General features: G+C 33.7%; 1 protein-coding gene across 12 annotated transcripts in view; it reads right to left on the bottom strand.

Moving 5' to 3' along the window:
• Positions 1-22,416, bottom strand: part of LOC111045441 (multiple PDZ domain protein) — a 587,845-nt gene that overhangs the window by 153,904 nt on the left and 411,525 nt on the right. For all 12 annotated transcript variants that reach the window (XM_039420670.1, XM_039420673.1, XM_039420674.1 and 9 more), the window contains one exon: positions 9,809-9,903. In XM_039420670.1, the coding sequence (XP_039276604.1) occupies positions 9,809-9,903 (95 nt within the window). The remainder of the gene's footprint in view (positions 1-9,808; positions 9,904-22,416) is intronic.

The raw sequence follows: 22,416 nt of genomic DNA, 5'->3' as shown, positions 1-22,416 counted from the left end.
GGTTTATGATAAAAAATTCAATTGCACTAGGTCTCATCCTTGGGAAAACTCGCTGAACGACATTAAAAGGATAATTCATCCTTGGCTGAAACAGCTGAGACTTTCATCGTCTGTGGATAGTGAAAAGTGAGCGAGTGATTCTGTGGAAAATCAAAATATCGCATCCCCGAAATTCATAAGCTGACGTATAGCCAGCTGTAAAATATAAACACGATCATTTTAGAGAATAATTGTGTTCTGTTTATCAATAAATAAAAATAACGAGCGAAGCTCGGTGCCCCGATATTAGTTGTTGTAATGAACGTAATTGTAATAGGTTAGGTTAGGTTAGGCAGTATCGGCATAGAGAAAATATAGCATAAGAAGATATCCCATGGTATATTTTTTTCCTACAGTTACGTTGAAAAGTGGCCATTGCTGCACTGATTACAGAACGCAAAGAATCACTTTTCCGCTCTAGTGCGGGAAAAATTTTTCTGCACTCCAGATTTGCAACATGGCAACGCAAAATACTTAGTAGGTTATATGGAGCAACAGTGCAGCAAAATCAAAATGAAGTTGGTAACAGTGACTGGGCTGCTATAGTGAGCAGAGGTGCAACGAAGCACAACGCGCTAATTATTATTCATTATATATTATTATAACCAAGGACAACGAGGATTTAAGGATTTTAGGATTAAGGTTTTTATCAATAATAAAATTACACAGAAAAACATTTGATGCATTTCAGGCAATTTTACCCATAATTACCCACTTTTCATATTCAATGGTAACTGTAGGAAAAACTTAATGTGAAATACGTGCGCAAAGTTCCTCTGCTGCACTCAAGAAACCATTCCGCCCTCGCCTACGGCTCGGGCGTTTTCTTTCTTTCGGTGCAGCAAAGTGTCACTTTGCGCACTAGTTGCACAAATAACTATTTATGTCATCTTTTCTCTATTAAAATGATTGATAGCTAAAGTAATTGAAAATAGATCATTTGATTAGCCAAAGTATATTATGTCTTGAAGACTCCAGTTAGAGACAGGTCAGGTACATATCAGGTAATCTGATTAAAAATATATTATTTGATTATGAGATAACGTCTTGAAGACTCCAGTTTGAGACATATCAGGTAATAAGCACAATGATTCGAGTAAAGAAATCGTTTATACCTAGATTATTACTAGTAGTCCTGTGAACAGTAGACCTCGTGCAGTTATAAACCACAACCTCCACTTATACTGTCCACCAGAGTAAATCCTGTCTGTATGTCGTGTCGGCGAGATATCAGTGTGAAAAAGGCTAATGGCTGTTCAAAAATGCTAACATCAAAAGCTTATCTCCTTCAAGACATACTGGCAACAGCTAAGCCCGAGTTGAAAGCAGAGAATGGTCGAGAGACAATACTATGTTATTTCAGTTATTGCATGCAATCAATAGTTCATATTTGATAGTGCATAGAAATTGCATTCAATGAGGCATACAATTGATAGTCCACACAGCAGCTGATTTTTTCACCAAATAACATTGAGATATTAATTGCATGCAATTAATAATAATCCACTCGATAGCTGATTTATGATGAATAATTCTTAAGTCTGATTTTTACGGTAATATTGGCATTAGAAGGAGACTCCTTTCCCTTTTGTATTAGATGAAAAATTTCTAAAAATCCTATATATTCGTCGACGCGAAATTCATAAAGAAACATACATGTCACGTTTCATGAAAATGTAGTAGTTTCCGCAGCGCTGCTCCACTGGATTAATTAATCAATTTATTTATTCATAGAAACGACAGGCAACTTCATATTTGTCTCCTTCACAAAGGCATCAAACAATGAAATACAAAATTATTTAGAAAACAAATACAATGAGATGATCTAATAGAAAGTACTAACTAGACACAGTGAGTAATTTCCTTGGAGGATACATTTAACGATGGAAAATTCCGATACGCAAATACTTGTTGATAATTGTGTGCAAACCGTACTTCGCGGCAGAATGAATGGAACGAACTCAAATGAAGTGATGATTGGAAATTGTGGAGGAATCGATTGTGATTTGTTGTTTAGATAGCGCGCAGCTGAAGAAAGAAGCGACTCGTTTACATTATTCTGCGCCTACAGCGTTGTAATTGTGCAAGGAAGGAAGTTGGCTATAACAGAGATTGTGGGATGTTTGGCTGCTCTTCAACTGAACTGTCAGTCGACAGCTAACCTGTTCCCTGTTCCCCGTTCCCGTTCCCGTTCCTCTGTTCCGTTCCTCGATTAATTTTGTTTGGCAAACCGTCAACTGGGTAAACTCTATTCCCACACCCACCAAAAATCATTGGCTCCGTTTACAGACTAAACTGCCGTCACATCCTTTATGGCTCCAAAGCGTAATGATCAGTTTGATGAATAGAGTTTACACAGCTGACAGGCGTATGATGGAAATTTGGTGGAGCTCTGATTATGATAACCAGGAACGAAAGAATGAGGATAATCAGTGAATTAAGAGAATGTTGATTTCTTCTTCTTCTTTTTCTTCTACTTTCCCTTTTTCTTCTTTTTTCTACATTCCCTTCTTCTTTTTCTTCTGCATTCCCTTCTTCTTCATCTTCATCTTCTGAATTCCACGGTTTAGGGATGACTGTCTTTTCAGGTCTTTGAAAAAGCTTTTGGCATATTAAAAATTTATTTTTATAATAATGCTCAAGTTTGAGACAACCTTTTCCTCGGTCTTCCAACGTCCTCACAATAATTTATAGTGAGAGCTAGAAAATTTTAATCAATAAAGAGTAATTTCAATACGTTCTGAGTAATCATTTTACATATCACAGCTTTGAGAATAATTGAAAATTTTCTTCTGAGTCAAATATTTCTGAGTTAAAATTTCCTATTTGAGTGATAATAATGTGAAATTTCTTTTCTATGTTTGGTTTTCAAGCATCTAAATCTTAAAATCATACTTTTTGAAGATAATTAAGAACTGAAAATTTTGTGAAGTGAACAACTATGAGACTTAACCTATTTCGGACTATGTGTAATCTAAATTTGGGAGGAATAGGACACGGTTACCTTATTTTTTCTCTCCCTATCATTTTTGATTATGTACTTGGTGTATGAATCAATAAATCAATCAATAAATGAAAATATAATACACGAATGCTGAATGATAGATGAAAAACTACACGAAGCACAGAATTTTGAGATGTAGTTGACCTAAGAACCAAATCAACTTTGAACCCCACATAGGAATGTGAACGGAATATTTCTATAGTGAGGTCCACGTTATAACAGTATGTGTTCAACTTTGCTTTTGCTATCCTTGTCTATCATTCGACAAAGCCGGTGGTACTATCCTTTTCTAGGTCCACAACGATGACAATTATGTTTTTGACGGTGTAGAAATATAATTTATTAATGCAGAGAATCGACATCGCCATTCTCCTATCTTTATCCACTGCCATTATAATGTGAACCACACTATAGTGTATTCAATTTCAATAAAGATACAGTTATCAATTGTTTATATTTGATTGGAAGAATAATATTCCTCTTCCTTGTAGAGTTTCATTAGATAAAGTTGAATACTTTTATTTTCTTTGGGAAAGTATGTTTTTTTAATAGAAATTCACTCTCAACAGATTGAGTGAAATGAGAACTTCAGTGGTACTGTAGGCTATTTTAAGTTCTGACAATATAGAGTATATAAGCCGTTTAATAAAATCACTTCACTTATATGGGCTACTTTATTCAAATTAATAAAAACAATATAAAAACTTGTAGTACCCTTTTATTAAAACATTTTACATTTTAACTTGAAAATGGTCAATGGTCGAAACAAGTCGTTAAAATATTTTAAAGTTTTTAAAATGTTTTAATCAAATCAAATCAAATCAAATTTATTTCCATTCAAAAACAGTTCACAAACATAAATATAAATTACATTTTATGGAAAGATTAGCATCCGCAAAGAAAGAATCTGAGCGCGGATGCGAGTTGTGCTGTTTCATAAAACTAAAAAGAAATTATAATTATACTATTCTAAGAACAAAACAAAAAAATACAATATTACTAAAAATTACTTATAATTGACATATTACCAAACATGAATAACAAAAGAAACCTATTGAAAGATTTCTCCCGATACAGCAATTTTTATTACTATTATTTATGTTTTATTTTGTGTGATTTTTTCTGTTTTGATTATTACTATTAGTTTTTATGTTTTATTATTACCATTTAGTTAGATTTATTACTATTTCGATTTGTTATTTTTTTCATTACTATTTTAATTATTATGGTTTAATAAAAGGGTACTACAAGTTTTTATATTTTTTTTATCAATTTATAAGCCGTTCTCCAAAATACTCAAATTCACTGACCACTACACATCAGTAGTCCAGAAGTGTGGACAGTCCAGAGTGGTCCAGAAGTGACAACACAGTAGTCCAGAAGTGATAATGTAGTGTGTTCATGAGGTGCAGGAATTGTGAGTGAATTAACGTATGTACTACTGGAGACGAGTTGATCCCAACACCAGCTTACATTGGATTTGCAATGTAATGTAGCGACCGCCTCTGACTCACGTCCAGGTCCTGTTCCGATGTTAATTATTTTTGAGCCCTTTTAGACGGTGGCTCAAATAATTGTGCACCAATTGAAAACCGTTATTGTAATAGAGGTAACCAACAATCCACTTACGGATATGTCACAACATCATATGTGACAGGTTACTCTGGGTGACTTTTCATTTAATATATTATTCCATGTTCCATTTTCATGTTCAATTCAATTGTAAGCGGAGCCACAATTAACCTTTTTTTGCTTCTTCTCATTCATTGATAGGAATGATGTTAGCATATGCTAGAAATAAAAAAATCTTCAATTTTCATTCATTGATAGGAATAATGTTAGGATATGGTAGAAATAAAAAAATCTTCAATTTTCATTCATTGATAGGAGTGATGTTAGGATATGCTGGAAATAAATAAATATTCAATTTTCATTCATTGATAGGAATAATGTAAGGATATGGTAGAAATAAATAAATCTTCAATTTTCATTCATTGATAGGAATGATGTTAGGATATGGTAGAAATAAATAAATCTTCAATTTTCATTCATTGATAGGAATAATGTTAGGATATGGTAGAAATAAATGAATCTTCAATAAATGAATACCTTTTTGCCATTGATTCGCAATGTTGGAATATTCTAGAACTAAATAAATTCAGTATTCATGGCGAATTGAATCTCCACGTTTTACTAGAACTTAATTCTCGGTCCCTGCTCAAGTATGACAGTCGTAAGGCGCATTGACGGCTTAAATAATATTTACAGGCGAGGTGAAACATACTCGCAAGGGACTTACCACCAACAATAGCCGTACGAATTTACTTTTTATTGGAAGAATAATTGGGCACGATCATAGCGAGTGATTCGAAGATGTATCTACTTCTTCATTAGCATCAAAAGATATCTTCATTAGCATTGAAATATATCTTTATCACCCAATCAGCTTAGAAAGACTACAATTGAATGAGCATTGAATGAAGGATAATCAAAAATATATTTGACTATTGGGTTCTATTATTGTTCTATTATCTTTTGATAATCAAAAGATATCTTAGATTATTGGGTTCAATAATCTATTATGTTTTGGTAATCAGAAGATATCAAAATATATCTTCATTAGCATTGAAATTTATGTTATATTTTAAAATTTTGTATATTTTGAAATTTATCTTAACTACCTAATTAGCGTAGAAAGACTACAATTGGATGATCGTTGATTGTAGGATAATCTTTCTAGAAGCAAAAAGTAATTCTCAATAAGGATCCAAGGAACAATTCACTCAACCAAATGAGTTGATGACGTAAGAAGAGCCAAATGAACCCACGACAATCAGCATCAGCATCTCAACAACGCATGGTTCAGAAAAGAAGATGAAAAGCAGGTGATTCACGAGTGTGAATACTTCTTGATTGAGCTTGGCAGGCATTAACGAGCCATTGATGCATCGACTACGAATCAATTTTATCTCTTACTATCCACATCATGAATTAACCGAAACTAGTATTCAACAAAACTATTGTTAGAAACTGCTGGCAACTTTACATGTGTGTTATCTCATGTTGAATGAACATTCTCATGACTCTTTATTGATTCATACAATAAGTACATCATCGAAATGATAGGGAGAGAAAAGATAAGGTAACCTCGTGCTATTTCTCTCACAAATTTAGATAAGGTTACACAAAGTCCGAAATAGGTTAAGTCTTGTAGTTGTTCACTTTACAAATTTTTCAGTAATTAATTATTTTCACAAATTGAATTTTTAAATTTAGATGCTTCAAAACCAAACATAGAAGAAATATTTCACGGTGATGGTTTCATGATCCATTCCGAGCTGCTTTGTATTAACACACTTTTTTATGTATTTGAACACGATATGCAGTCACTTTAAAAGTGTGACTTTAGAAGAGACTGCATGTCGTGTTCAAATACATAAAAAAGTGTGTTAAATATTTCACATTATTATCACTAAATAGGAAATACTCACATATTAATGAAATAATTAATATTTCTAATCTATTTTTACAATATATTCGAATCACAGCGATTGTATTTTGTTCCATTGAAATCAATTGATGCATTAACCTCAACAAGCAAAGGGTGAACTAGCTCAAAGTTCCATACATAAATGCTAATAATTAATATTTATTCATTGAGACTTCTTCAAGATTGAGAATGGTAGCCCAGCTGCCAAATATCTCGTGATTATGTAAGTTTTTTTATTATATTTTTTGCATGTAATGTATAGCACCTCTCTATATCGTTATCAAATAATACGTTAAAACACGTACAGATGAGAAAATTACGAATGACACATTATCACGTCTGAACTACAGAACTGATTAACTTGTAATTTCGCATATATAGATAGATTCTTAATTTACCGAGGTTGGTTATAGGCCTATTTCAAATTCTTCAAGATTTCAGTAGGTCGAGTTTTCAGTTTGTCAAGTTTTTAATTAGACCCTTGCGGAGCACAGGTTACCTGCTAGTATGTAATATAAATTGCTTCAAAGATTATTAATTAGAGTTGCCTCCAAATCCTTCACTCCGACTGATAGTAGATTACATTCGACATACATGATATTCCTAAAATAAAGAATTACTTCAGCACGAAGAGTAAAGAGAAAAATAATAATGCTTTATTAGAACAATGCGAGAGAACTTTGGATATGTAAGCTGAACGAGTTTCCCAGAAATTCAGTTCCAGGGCTTCCTTTCCAGAGAATATAACTCTGGAGAATTTTATTGAGTTTTGAGAGAGAGTTGAAAGGCGCGCGCATCTAATTAGCCCAATTTCTATGGGAGAGCATACAGATTTTTCGATAAACGAAGTGAAGGATCCAATTACTCCTGCACACTTCAAAATTACAATGAAGAGTAATCGAGACTGGCTTATGGATTGATCTCCTCCAACATAATGCTTTAGACGGATATTTTTGAAGATTAGAACGTTGAGAGAGATATTTTCCAGTTTATAAATATTATTGAAAACATTTCGAGAGGTAAATTCTCTCCATTTTAGAGGGATGTATTCAATAGCTATCAGGTAAGGTTGAGAGATATATTTGCCAGTTTATAAATATTATTGAAAACATTTCGAGAGGTTAATTCTCTCCATTTTAGAGGATTCAATATCTATCAGTTAAGGTTAACTGTTGGAGTGTGCTTTATGAGGGTAATAATAGGATTGAGTTCCTGATGCTTCCAAATATGTATATTTTCAAATGAATGAATAAACTGATTAAACTTACTCCTTCTATTACAGGTGTTTCATGAATGAAAATTGTAACAAGTACATGAAATAAATGTAAAGCCTAATGAAATAAAGTCAATATTCTTTACCGTTCAGTAAAGTGCTTTCTATTCAATACCTAGCTTGTATGTAAGGATCTGGTTGTCACTATTACAGCACATAAATCTCCATATTCTGTCCACAATATACAAATTTTGATTCAACTGACTGATTTTGTAAAACAACATTTTCTTCTGTTTATTTCTAATATATATATATATATATATATATATATATATACATATATATATATATATATATGAATGTCTGTTTATGTGTTAGTTTGTTTGTTCCCTATGGACTCGAAAACTACTTGACAGAACGGTATGAAATTTTGAGAATATGTTGTGTGAATATTGGAGATGGTTTCTGACCAGAAATTTTAATAGGGGGGCTAATAATAATCATATATCAATGCATTTTACAGACCTTTTTTTCGAAATTGTCGGCCGACAATTGTGATAATATGATTTAGCATCTAAACTTACCAGCTGTAATAAACACGTCACTCTGTGATAAAATTGTTTACTGGTATTAAAACGGTAGTTTTAGCTCATATTGAGATGTAAATGAAAATATGTCAGATAAATTTTATGATTCACCAAATAAAGTCAGGTGTGACATGAGATACATTGACTTTTTTGGCGGTACGAAGTTCGCCGGGTAAGCTAGTTTTGTAAACATAGAAACATCCATAATTCAAATAGATGTTTATTCTATAATTAAAATGATTTTAAATAGCCTAATCTTCAAGTTTTTTTCAAATCTTATGATATTCTGCAAAACAGCAGACAATTCCTAGATGATTGAATTAGTTAAACTTTATGGTTCACTGCGTTCACGTTATTGGTAGTCCAAGTTAGAATGAAAACCATGGAAGCAATCAAATCAGTTATTTTCTATATAATATAAGATTATATGAATTTAGAGTTTTCGAAATCTGTGAGACTGAACTGAAAAGGATTCAAGCCTCAATACTGCTATCTATAGGGTGTGAGAATTTTGGATTGACCTAAGGGACCTTTTTAACTAATTTTCAATAAGGAACGGACTCACCGGTTTTATTTTAAGCATTCGTCCCCGGACAGCAATCCTCCGGTAGAGCATTAGGTAGTCTTCCGTCCGCCAGCCTTCTTTCACACGCGTATTCACTAAACCGTTTAAATCACTTCGATTCTCCGCACACCTTTACGATTGCGAGTTCCGAGAAGTCTAGGAGAAGAGTGACAAGAACACAGGCGGAGTTCCTTCTCAGTTGCCGGGAGAGAGTCCCGTTACTCTAGCAGATAACGCCGATATTTCCCCAAAGTTATGGAGGTGGGGGTAAGCACCCTCAATTGTAAAAGAGAGAACTCTCAATGTAAGAGGAATAGATAATGAACATGGAGGTAGAGATAATTTGAAGAACACCTTTCCGAAAGAGAGAGTATACAATAATTATTAAAAATATAACTTGACATACATTGACAGCTATAATAAGGTACTGAAATGAATTTTTATTTTAATTAAAGCTGTATGAACCGAAGTAATAGCAGGCTGGCATCTTATCTTATCGATATTGCTGCTCGCTACTATCAATTTGAGCTATGCCAGCCCGCTTGTGAAATGTGATGTCACAAGGGCTAGAATCACAATTTTTTCTATGCTGTTTTGTCTTAATGACTGGATGTTAATTTCTTCTTCTTCAGGATGTGAGAGTAATCGCGGCTTGGAATAGAATAGAATGACTATTTCATTTGTTGACGTGGCGTTTTTGGAATGATACCAGTTTATATTAGTTTAATTCCGTCAAAAATCACCACATAATCAAACAATGCTTGGTAGTATAGTATATTAGATTCCTTGGACATCTCGGGGTACATGACATATCAATTGGTACAACGCTACCAAAGTAAGTAGACAGTCTACTAACGTTGCAACGCTACAACCTTGTTGAAATAATAAGATGGATGTTTCAGTTTCTTACCTTAGAACGATGACTTTAAAGACAGGACCGGGAAGTCCCTTTATGATGGCTGATGCGTTCAGGTGACACCTTCCATGCAGAACAACTCCATTCACCTATAAACATTAAAACAATAACTTGAATTAGAAAAAGAGGTTTTTATATTAAAGTAAGGAAATCAAGGCTAAAGTAGGGTTTATATAAGTCAAGTTCACTTGAATTCAAGTTTTTTTCAACGTTTGAATTGACACCTGTATACATTGGAACAATAACTTGAATTAGAAAAAGAGATTGTTATATTCAAGTAAGAAAATCAAGGCTAGAGTAGGGTTTATATAAGTGTAGTTTTATTGAATTGAAGTTTTTTCAACGTTTGAGTTGACACCTTTACACTTTAGAACAATAGCTTGGCTCAGGAAAAGGTGTTGTTATATTGAAGTAAGGCTGAAGTAGGGTCTATATTAGTCAAGTTTACTTGAATTCAAGTTTTTTACAACGTTTGAGTTGACACCTGTACACTTTAGAACAATTACTTGAATTGGAAAAAGAGGTTGTTATATTGAAGTAAGGAAATCAAGGGTAAAGTAGGGTTTATATAAGTCAAGTTTACTTGAATTCAAGTTTTTTTCAACGTTTGAGACGGAATACTTCTAAAAGCCCAGTCGTTCGATTACACCAGGTAGTCTAATCGAGACACAAGTCCTGGTCTAATAGAGACACATGACCTGGTCTAATCGAGACATGGGCTAAACGAGACGGAATGCTCCGATTAACTCAGTAGTTCGATTAAACTAGGTCCTGTGTCTCGATTAGACCAGGTTTCGTTTATACCACCTGGTGTAATAGAACACCTGGAGTAATCGAAGAATTCCGTCTCGTTCAGCCGAGATGTGCGTTTAGACCAGATCCTGGTTTATTCGGAAAAGTCCGACCTGGGGTAATCGAACACCTACACTAATCGAGCAACTGGAGTAACCGAACACCTGGACTGAACGAAATACACCCCAATATTTCAACCTTAGACCAGTTATAGAATAGACACGATGGAAAGCCAATATCTACTGCCATATCACCATATCGTGAAGTCAGCATCGGATAGAAAACAATGTAAACAAACTCTGCACAAACAAAATCTGTAAACAAACACCTGGACTAAACGAAAAGTTATAGAATTATAGAATAGACACGCTGGGAAGTCTAGCCTCTGAAGCCAACATCTACTGCCATATCACCATATCGTGACGTCAGCATCAGATAGAAGACAATGTAAACAAACTCTGCAGAAAAGTTTTCTATCCGATGCTGACGTCACGATATGGTGATATGGCAGTAGATGTTGGCTTCAGAGGCTAGACTTCCCAGCGTGTCTATTCTATAACTGGTCTAAGATTGCAGCGCTTGAATCGCCAATCTATTATCCTCCATTTTTTCAATATATTGCCCTCATAAACTTAATGTTGCCAAATGGGAATAAGTTGATTTGTTTAAAAGAACAAGTTATAAGCTCAATAATTTGTTCTTAGCTCATTAAATTTGTTCCAAGGGAATAAACTGGAGATTCAAAACCACTATTCTATTTTTCCTTGCTAAATCAAGGTAGAAAATCTCCCTTCTCTATCATAGAAGGTATCCAAGACAGAGAAGGAGACCGATAAAATCTCTCGGTTGCAAATAGTCTGAAGTTTTGACTCAGGGGAGAATTTTCTGGGGAATCTGACAGTGAATTACAACGTGATGCCTCAGCGTTGGACAAGATTGAAATAAGACAGTGTGATGGAGGAAGTGGGTGGGAGATAGTATAGGCGACGCTAAAAAGCGAATACCTCGAGTAAATCACTGCAAGGGATTCATTACTTGATTCATGCTCGGGGGAAATCAAGAATTCCTCATTCCTCTTTCTTCTTCTACTCCTTGGCTCAGCCGCATTCATCTCTTACCTGACGTTCCTGCACCACCAGCAGAGACTATCTCTGTCTTCCTTTGTTTGTGTTGTAAAGCAGCCAATGGTAAGACCAATAGTTGCTTCTATTAGACTGGCTAGACTACCATATTTACAATCTATACAAGTGTAATTGGATTTGAAATGGAAATGGAATAGAGAGTCGAAGAATATTTGATTACGCAGTCCGATGAGGTACATTTGTTCGTTAAAATAATCTATAACCTATAATCTATAATAATATAATGAAGGAAAGAATTGGATTCTTTTTATACCCCGACGTGCGGGATGGGAAATTCACGACATCATCATGTCTGAGCTACTGGACTGATAAACTTGAAATTTTGCATATAGATTCTTGATCTACCAAGGATGGTTATAGGCCTATCTTAAATTCTTCAAGATCTGGCAACGTTGCGGAGGTCAGAAAGGATATTGCTATCTGCTGTGTCAAATGATAGACAAGGTTAGTAACACCAATGTTGATCAAATACTGCAATTATAACGTGGAACTTACTAAACCTATCATCCAACTTTCAACTTATCATCTAGAACGCTGGTGTGTTCAGATACTGCCATCATAACGTCGACCTCACTATACCACAAGAGAATCATATCATCTAGAATATAAATAATATCTAGAATATAATAAATAAATAAATATAGATGTGTGGGAAGGTACAGAAGGTCAAAACATAATGGATCGAATAATAGATAGATACAAAGTGAACCTAATGGAATTCGAGAAATTCATCGCAATAATGTTTGTGAAAGTTCAGAAGCATCAAGTATACTACCATACAAATCTAAGGACTGAAACACAATATAATACAGAGTGAGCATAAACTATTGAACACATTTCATAGGTGAATAAAAAAATAAGAAATAGTATTAGCGCGCCTATTCAAGTGGAAAACATTGGAGTAGCTTCTCATTCTATAATTTGTGATGACCTTCATAGTAACACAAATTATTAATAGTCGACTCAATGGTGTGGAGCGACAGAGAGTCAGGAGAGAGGTATGTGCGTTCTGTGGTTTCACGAAAGCAAATCGGTTATTACCGTTCAAAGACGTTTCCGTTTAGAGTATGGCCGTGGAGAATGAGTTGTATGCAAGGAAATTATGTAATATTTATAAAATAAACGAATAATTTAAGATGTAGTTCAGAACAACACTCCAGATCGACAATGTATGACGTGAAATTGAATTTCGTCTAGATATCTTAGGTGCAGCAAAAGGTGCTCACGTAGAAATTTGTCGAACTTGTCATCCTATTATATTAAGCGAGCAATTTCTGTACATATTTTTATATTTGGTTATTTATATTTATTTTTCATATTTGGTTATTTATATTCATCTATGGTTATTTATGTCCAACGGATATCGAAAACGGCTCTAACGATTTTCACGAAATTTGGAACATAGTAGGTTTATGATATAAAAATTCGATTGCACTATAGGTCTCATCCCAGGGAAAACTCGCCTGTGGATAATAAAAAAGTGAGTGTGACGCACTCGGTCTGTGGAAAATCAAAATATCTCATCCCCGAAATTCATAAGCTGACATATAGCCAGCTGTAAAATGTAAACACGATCATCTTAAAGAACTGTGTTCTGTTTATCAATAAATAAAAATAACGAGCGAAGCTCGGTTCCCCGATATTGTGTTATAAAAAAACTATTTGAAATAGGCTTTTCAATAAATCAGTATCCTTGTAATTCGCTATTTTTTTATTCACCTGTGAAATGTGTTCAATAATATTAATCTCACCCTGCATATCAAGTACCCTTTCACTATAAACACAGCTAGGTTCAACTCTCCAATATCCATTTTCAAGTGTAAATATAAAAAACAATGACATTGAATTAATGTTAGTTTATGTTCATATGATAATTATGGAAAGTCCCAGGATTACTTCGTCAAACATTTATGAAGTTCCACAAAAAAATTATAATCAGTGGAAGAGCAGTGTTAACGGCAGAGTAGGTCCAGTGGGGCCGTTCCTGACTCTTGTTTATTTTGTAAGCTCACTTTTTTCAAGCATGTCCCTTTCTCCTCGAGCTTGCTGGTACGTTAACGAGAGTACTGTTTTATGCAAGGGTTTTTGTTGGCCCTTGCATTGGCAACTTAATTGGCTGCAGGAAAGTTATAATTAACGAAAAGACAGGCTGCTGGCCAAACCAAACATCAACTTGCTTCATCCCTGCAACACTGTCCTTCCTGTCTGTGAATCTTTCTCGAAAAATATGAGACGTGGCAGACACTTCACTTGCTAGCTTCTTGACACTTAATCTCTACTCTACTCTCTTTCTCTTAATCTCTTCTCTACTCACTCTCATCTCTCTCCCTCAATCGCTTCCTCATTCCCATCTTGCCACATCGACTCCCAAACATACAATACGTTTCATTACCTATTCCAAGGAAGCACGGTAAGAAAGCCGGCAGCCTTTCAGCTAACGTGTAACCTATGCAAATTCTCATCTGCCTCCCATTCTCAACTCAAGATTTCTCGAATTCTTTCCACCCACTCAGACTCTTCTCATACAATATTTCACTACATCTCCTTCATCCTTTTGTTGACTTGAGAAAAGTTTCACTCTTAGAATACATCATCTTCTTCTTGCCTTCAAGGATTAGAGGTATTTGCCTGTTCCGACTCACAAAAAATTATATTCATATTTACATAAAATTTCTAAAAATGATATTATAAATAATAAGAAAATAAAGATATTGTCAAATTTCACTGAAAATTTATTAAAAACTTTTAAACAGTACCATGGTTCCACGTTTACCAACGCATCATCAGCTGCACTGAGGAATGAGGATACAGAAACATTCCTCTGTACATCAAGAATGTTTCTGTATCCTCATTCCTCAGTACAGCTGATGATGCGTTGGTAAACGTGAAACCATGGTACTGTTTAAAAGTTTTTAATAAATTTTCAGTGAAATTTGGCAATATTTTTGTTTTCTTATTATGGAGAGATTTCACAACATCACCATCAATTCTACTAATGATATTATAAATGTTTAAAAACTAGTAGTTCTGTGAACAGTAGACCTCGCGCAGTTATAACGATGTCCCAAACCATAAGCACATTCACACTGATAAACTAACTATTTATTTGATCAGATCATGCTTACACAAGATTTAATTATCATATAACGCTTTCCGGAATTTAGCGCGAGAAAACCAGAAGACATCTAGGCGCACAGACGAGCTGTTATAAGTTCTTTGCATCCTATTTAATAATGCATAAAAATTGAATTCAATCAGACATACAATTTATAGTCTACACAACTGTGATATTAAATTGCATGCGTCATGGCATGCAATTTATAGTCAACTCGACAGCTGATTTATGATGAATAATTCTATAGCCTGATTTTCACTCTAATATTAACGTATGAAGGAGGCTCCTTTTTCCTTTTATATTATCCTTGAAATGCAAAATTTCCAAAAACCTTGTATATACGTTGACGCGCAATTTAAAAAGGAACATACCTTTTTAAAATTTCATGGAAATCTATTACCGCGTTTCGCCGTAAATGGGCAACATATAAATATATGAACATATAAACATTTAAACATTAAGAGAAATGCCAAACCGTCGATTTGAATCTTAGACCTCACTTCGCTCGGTCAATAAATTTAAAATATTTATAAAAATTGAAATTTTATATAAATATCATTTATTGTGATGAGAAAATGATCATTACCATCTCTTCAATGGTCCTCCGACATCTATTTTCCCTTCGGTTTGTATAACAGAGTGCCGGTTGCACAAAAGCCGTTTAAATTTCAACCGTGATTAATTCCACAAGAACCAATCTAAGATGCCGTCTTTTCGAAAACGCCTTCTCTGATTGGCTCTCGTGGAATTAATCAAGGTTAAAATTTAACCGACTTTCGTGCAACCGGGTTAGAGTTCTCTCCCAGAAAGTACACTTTGAGCTCGTAAAATACATTCGAATGTAAGTTATGTTTAAAAATTATTCCGACATAATATTGGAAAACCGATCTGTTTATTTATTCAGTAAGCCTATAGTGTACAGATCCTTTTTTAATTTCAATTTTCATTCTTTTTGTTGTCAGCAATCAGATTATATTGTAGTCAATATTGCTATTGCAATTAGATCAAGCGCTGGCTTGAATTAAGTATACACAGTAGAGATTCACACTATTTTAAAAGAAATTTTGTTCAGAAATTCAATAAAATTTATCTATTCTAATATAAAAACACTGTTCAAAATAAAATAAAATAATCATGGAATAATTATTTCCCCGCATTGACTGTTATTCTGAGAGCATTGACATGAGAATTGCCCATGCCATCTCATTTACCTGCATATTGTTATTGACAAACCCATTGGGAAAAAATTGAAGTTCATCAAACCGGGTGCCCATCAAATCTCCCTAATAGTGAGATCTACGTTATAATGGAATGAAGAAAAATGGAAGAAAAGCGTTGCCAATTCTCTGATTACCACTGTCATCACTAGAGGATAGCTGTTATGGATACTTATGTAATAATAACTGTTCATTCTTGTTTAAAAAATCAATTATATTCTATTCGTCCAGACAGAATACTTTTCAATGATGGAATAATACATCTTCATAATTATTGAGAATAAATATTTTGTTGATCAATTATATTTATAAATTGTTCAAAAATGATCAGGCAATGTTGTTGGACTAGAAGAGGATAGCGTTATCTGCTTAGTCAAATGATAGACAAGGATAACATCACCAAAATCCTATTTCGGACTGTGTATAACCTTATCTCAATTTGGGAGAGGAATGGCACAAGGTTACCTTATTTTTTGTCTCCCTATCATTTTTTATGATGTATTTTTTGCATGAATCAATAAAGAATAAAAGAATATCAACCATTTACTGCCATTATAACGTGGGCCTCACTATATGAGTTTTACAACATTAAATTAATATTATTTATTTAAGGAGTCAAGTTTGGCAGTGTACCATGACCAGTTTCTGGTAGCCACTGATATCAATGAGTTAAATCGGAATCAAATGTGGAGAGTGCGTGTATGAGAGAGAAAGAACGAGGTGGAGGGGTCAGGTCGATAAGGCCTCGCCGCAGTGCAGGTAGCTTTCTATCTCTGTCCTCTCAACCACCGACGCCGCCTTCAACCGAACTGACTGGCAACCCGCCGTACACGCACCAGAATCCCAATTGCCAACTAGAGTGAGGTCCACGTTATAATGGCAGTGTTTGATTAGCAATGGCATAGCTATCCTTGTCTATCATTCAACAAAGCGGATAGCGCTATCTCTTTCACATGTTATAATGGCAGTATTTAATTGACATTATTGTTGCTATCCTTGTCTGTCATTCAGCGCTATCTCTTTCTCGCTTTGCTCTGCTGCCAGATCGTCTTTTAATAATGTTAAATCCTTTCTACAGTAATAAATTTTCGTTTTTTTCCCTTTTTTTTATTAATTCTCTATCAAAATCTCATGTTTTTTTCTTTTTGCAATCTGTATTTGCTTTCTTTCATCTTATTCTTAAAATCTTTGTAATATTTATTTTGTCCAAGTTTATTTATCTTTCGTTTTCTGTTTTGGTACTCATCACCGGCACTCAAACTGTGGTTTTGCTGGTTTCGCCGAATTAGTATATTATTATGTTGAAAAATATATAATTCTTATTCTAAAATATTACTTTTTGTAATCTGTATTCATTTGTGAATATTTTTGTAACGCAATAAAATTTGATTTTGTAACTAGTTTTTTTTTTTAACTGGGCACCAGCCGAAAAACCTTCGGGTTTGGCAGGACCCTTATTGTTTGTATTGCGAATAAACATTTTTGATTTTTGATTTTGATTTGATGTAGAATTAATAATCAATTAACAAAATATTTTATCTCAATAATGAAAATTCATTATTAAATTATTGAAAAATATAGTTTCTTGCTTAATAAAATATAATTGATTATTTTGAACGAGAATGTACAGTTAATATTACATCAATAAACCTGTATCAGCTACCGTCTATAGAAGGCATTGACAAGACAGATGTTCTCCTATCTTTTTCCGCTGCCATGATAACGTGGACCTCACTATAACCTTGTCTATCATTCGACAAAGCAGATAGCGCTATCCTTCTCTATCTCTGAAACGTTGCCTGATCGTTTTTTATCAATGTAGAAATATAATCAATTGACAAAGTATTTAATCTCAATTAAGAATATATTTATTTTATTTTTATTAATTTATTTATTTATTTACAATGCAAATGACACTAATGTAATAACATTGAAATATAAAATAATAAGATAGTCCTTGTGCTATTTTTCTTTCAAATTTATGGGTGAAAAAGTCCGAAATAAGGTTAGAATTTCACGTGTCCAATTTTGATAAAATTTCAGTCCAAAACAAAAATGAAAACTATAAATTTTGAATTTAGATGGCTTGATAGATAGATAGATTAAATAGAATCCACTACCCATTTATTCATATACAAATACTTTTTTTAGCGAATAGTTTTCCACAACGATGCCTGATCGTTTTTTGACAATATAGAAATACGATTCAAATATAATTAATGGAAAATTCCATCTCAATTATGGGAATTTATTATTAAATGAATGAAAAATATATTTGATCATTTAAAACAAGAATGAACAGTCAATATTACATAAAATATACCGGTATCAGTATCCTTTATGGTAGTGATAAGGATTAGGCAGTAGCAAGGCAAAGAATCGGCAATGCTGTTCTCTGGTCTCTCTCCACTGCCATAATGCACCTCACCATAGACCAAACGAATGTACCGCAAAATCGCTTCTGCGCACCGCCTACTGTTTACCCCCAACTAGCCATTATCATCCTCTCTCTTTTCCTCCCAAATATATATAACTAGACATAACCACTCTCTCACTCACTTTCTCTCTTCCTCCCGAATATATAATAAAATGTAAATCGCACATGATTCACTTTGCCAGCACCTGCATGCTCATGGTTCGTTTCTTCACAAAATGATCGCTCCATTGCTCCCAAACCTAGAGATTTCCAAAATTTCATCCACATAATATAGTGTCCACATAATGTTGTGTGGTTTCAATATTTTTTCAACTACTCTATTACATTATTAATTTATTTATTCCTGAAAACAATAACAAATCATATAAATATGATTGGGAAGGAACAGGCTTGGCCCAAAACTATTCCATTCCCAAATTTTGATTACATGTCCAAAAAATAGGTTATGTTTCTTCTGTAATAAGTTCAAGCTCAACTTTCGTCCAAAAATAAATATAAGATGCAAATTTTAAATTTAGAAAAATTAAAACACCAAATTATAGTTAAATATTACACTTAATAATCACTGCACATTGAATTAATAATTGAGTTATTTTATGAATTTTGAAGCCAAAAATACACACAAATTCTCACTAAGAACAGCTGATGATGTTGTAGTGAAGACAAGTTATCGAGTCAATATCAATCTATTCAATGAATGTTTATAGAATTACAGTTACCATTTTCAGAGACTGTACCATTGAAATTAAGGCAGATTGTATATTGTAAAATTAAAATTGCACATTTATGTCATCAGCCATGGTTCGTTCCTTTCCAAAATGTCTCATTGTACTCCAAGAACGTAGAAATGAAATTCTAATTTAAACGATAAGCTGATTCAATTGGAACAAATTACAATGAATGCGTTCATTAAAATTATGTCAGAATTACTTCATTGTATATTGCAAAATTAAAATCGCACATTCATGTCATCAGCGTTCCCATGGTTCGTTTCTTTCCAAAATGTCTCATTAGACTCCAAAAACGTAGAACTGAAATTCTAGTTTAAACCATAAGCTGATTCAATTGTAACAATTTATAATGAATGCGACCATAAATTGATAAAAGAGGTTTGATATTTTAACCAACTTCAACCTGATATCCAACATTTATCTGACTGTATTGCTATTTTTATCACTACGTTCCAATGAAAAATACCGACATTGAGTAGGAACCAGAATAACATATTCTTCTCCCTTCTCGTATCTCAGCAGTGCGCAGTGATAACAGATTGATTTTCTCTCTTTGATGACCATGTTAATTTGAAATAACGAAAATTAAACATCTTAACAATGAAAAACACAAATTGAAATTGTCAGATATACTTTCATCTATCTATATAATATATTTATTATATAAATGTATATATTATATAAAAGCGAAATGGCACTCACTCACTGACTGACTCACTCACTCGCAGAACTAAAAATCTACCGGACCAAAAACGTTCAAATTTGGTAGGTATGTTCAGTTGGCTCTTTAGAGGCGCACTAAGAACGGATTAGAGAAAAATTGCAAAGATACGCCCAAAATCTGCGTTTTTCCAGCGTTTTTTAGAATTTTCTCAGCTTTATCGAGAGAACAAATAAACAGAAAATGTTCAAATTTAGTACAGAAGCTCAGCTAGGGTATAATAATGTTGTGTTAGAAGGAATTTGCAATAACGTCAAAGATACGCCCAAAATTAGCGTTTTTTTTTCTCAGAATTATCGAGAAAAAATTAACAGAAATTGTTCAAATTTAGTACAAGAGTTCAGCTAGGGTTGTGTTAGAAGGAATTTGCAATGACATCAAAGATACGCCAAAAATTAGCGTTTTTACAACGTTTTTCTCAGCGATTTCTCAGTACTTTGACTTTCTGATGGAACGAAGCATGCTCAAATGGAAAATGCAGGCGAGCGAAGCGAGCCCGCTGATCTCATTCTTGGACGATCCAGTCGGGGATCCAGGCTAGACGGATATGGCGAGCGAAGCGAGCCTGACGGCTAGTTATTATTATTCTATATAATAAACAGAACCTGGTTTCGTCGCTCCACCAGCCACATCTTCATCTGTTTTGAAGAATTCTATTTGTGTTTTTCATTATGGAAAAATACACAACATCATACACAATTATTCAATGTGATATCTTCACATTGGATATTTTATGAATATTTCAAATTAAATATTGATCGAATTCAGTGCCCATCGAAATAATTTCGTCAAGTCGGCGTTGATGGTTTCAATTCAAATCAAATTCATTTTTTTCCAGAAAGTACATTTTACTATATATTCCCTGAAAATTTCTCCCTCTAATATGGAACAAGTCCGTCTTTAGAGGAAGAGTCAAAACAACAATAGGCACAATACAAGAAAGAAAAAGTTAACTTTCTACTGCTTTCAAGACAATATAGTTCCTATAAAGTTGCGTACAGATATACGCGCCGCGAACATGAGCAATTCACTTTTAATCAGCTGATTATATATGTATTTTTACAGAAACGTTAAGATACAGATATAAAAAGCATGGCATCAGCTGATTAAAAGTGAATTGCTCATGTTCGCGGCGCGTATATCTGTACGCACCTTTATAGGAACTATATTGTCTTGAAAGCAGTAGAAAGTTAACTTTTTCTCTCTTGTATTGTGCCTATTGTTGTATTCAGTCCTCCTCTGAAGACGGACTTGTTCCATATTAGAGGGAGTAAATCTGTATGCACCTTTAGAGTGTAGAAGCAAAACATAGATCATACTTCGACTATCATGAAACCTTAAAAAATAGAAGATGAAAATTGACGGGAGATTGATTTTTAGACGAGCGCTATACATGTGAGCCAATTGGTGTGTTCAAATGTTTGAAGAGCTCAGAACAAACAACAGAATGGAGTGACAATGTGTACAAAAGCAATTGTGTGATAGCATTCACATGCAGCTCTGCTGAATAGTGCTGCGATTAGGAAGAGATAAATTGAATCCCATTCAAGTACACAATCAACTTGGCGCCCCTCATCACGTCGTTAGCTGTAATGGCAACTACACGCTTCAACTGAGGCATCTCGTCATTCAATTCAGGAAATGCACATTTTTCATAGATTATGAACGTTATCGGACTTTGGTTGGCTTTCAATTGATTAATAGAATGTGAACTATATCAAAGTCTATGTCGATAGTAAAGTCTATGTCGATAGTCTAACAAACTATGTCAATGTCAGACATAGTCAAAGAGTCATCTCATGATTCAATCTATACAGACTTTACCAGAAGTAGTGTCGAATATTTTACGGTATTGTTCCTGGATGATAGGAGACTACAAATGTCGTATTTGAAGTGTCCAAAACTCAGCGGTTATCCTTATAGCTGCCATTTTGTTTTTTTTTCACTTAGGAATTTTTATCTCAAGAACGAAATGTTGTATCGATCTGAAATTTGGGATGAATATTTATGCTATAAAGACTCATCTTTAAAAATGAAATGAATTATTTTGGATGTAAATTTTCAAAATGGCGGCCATTTTAAATTTTTGATTGCAAATTTCACGAAAACCGTTCACTTTACAAAAAATGTACAAGAGACAAAAAAGTTAGCAAATTTTATCAAGATTTCAAAGATACCTTATTTATCAAGATTAGTCAAAGAATAGCTGAGAAATTTTTTTCTTACTCCATGCATGGCTATGAACAAACAAGATCATCTGAAAAACATTGTAAAATCAGCTGGATGGCCATACCGAGTTCCAAAGCTTCATCTTAAATACAATTGGAATAGAAAATTCAATATTGATGTTTAAATGGTGACAAGTGGTCATGCATGCAGTACGAAAAGAATTAATTTCTTTGTTAATCTTTGACCAATCTTAATAAATAAGGTATCATCGAAATCTT

Source organism: Nilaparvata lugens, chromosome 2 (genome assembly GCF_014356525.2).
Source record: "Nilaparvata lugens isolate BPH chromosome 2, ASM1435652v1, whole genome shotgun sequence".
Classification (NCBI taxonomy): Eukaryota; Metazoa; Arthropoda; class Insecta; order Hemiptera; family Delphacidae; genus Nilaparvata; species Nilaparvata lugens.
The sequence above is the reverse complement of the archived record's forward strand: the minus strand, read 5'-3'. Positions and strand labels throughout refer to the sequence as shown.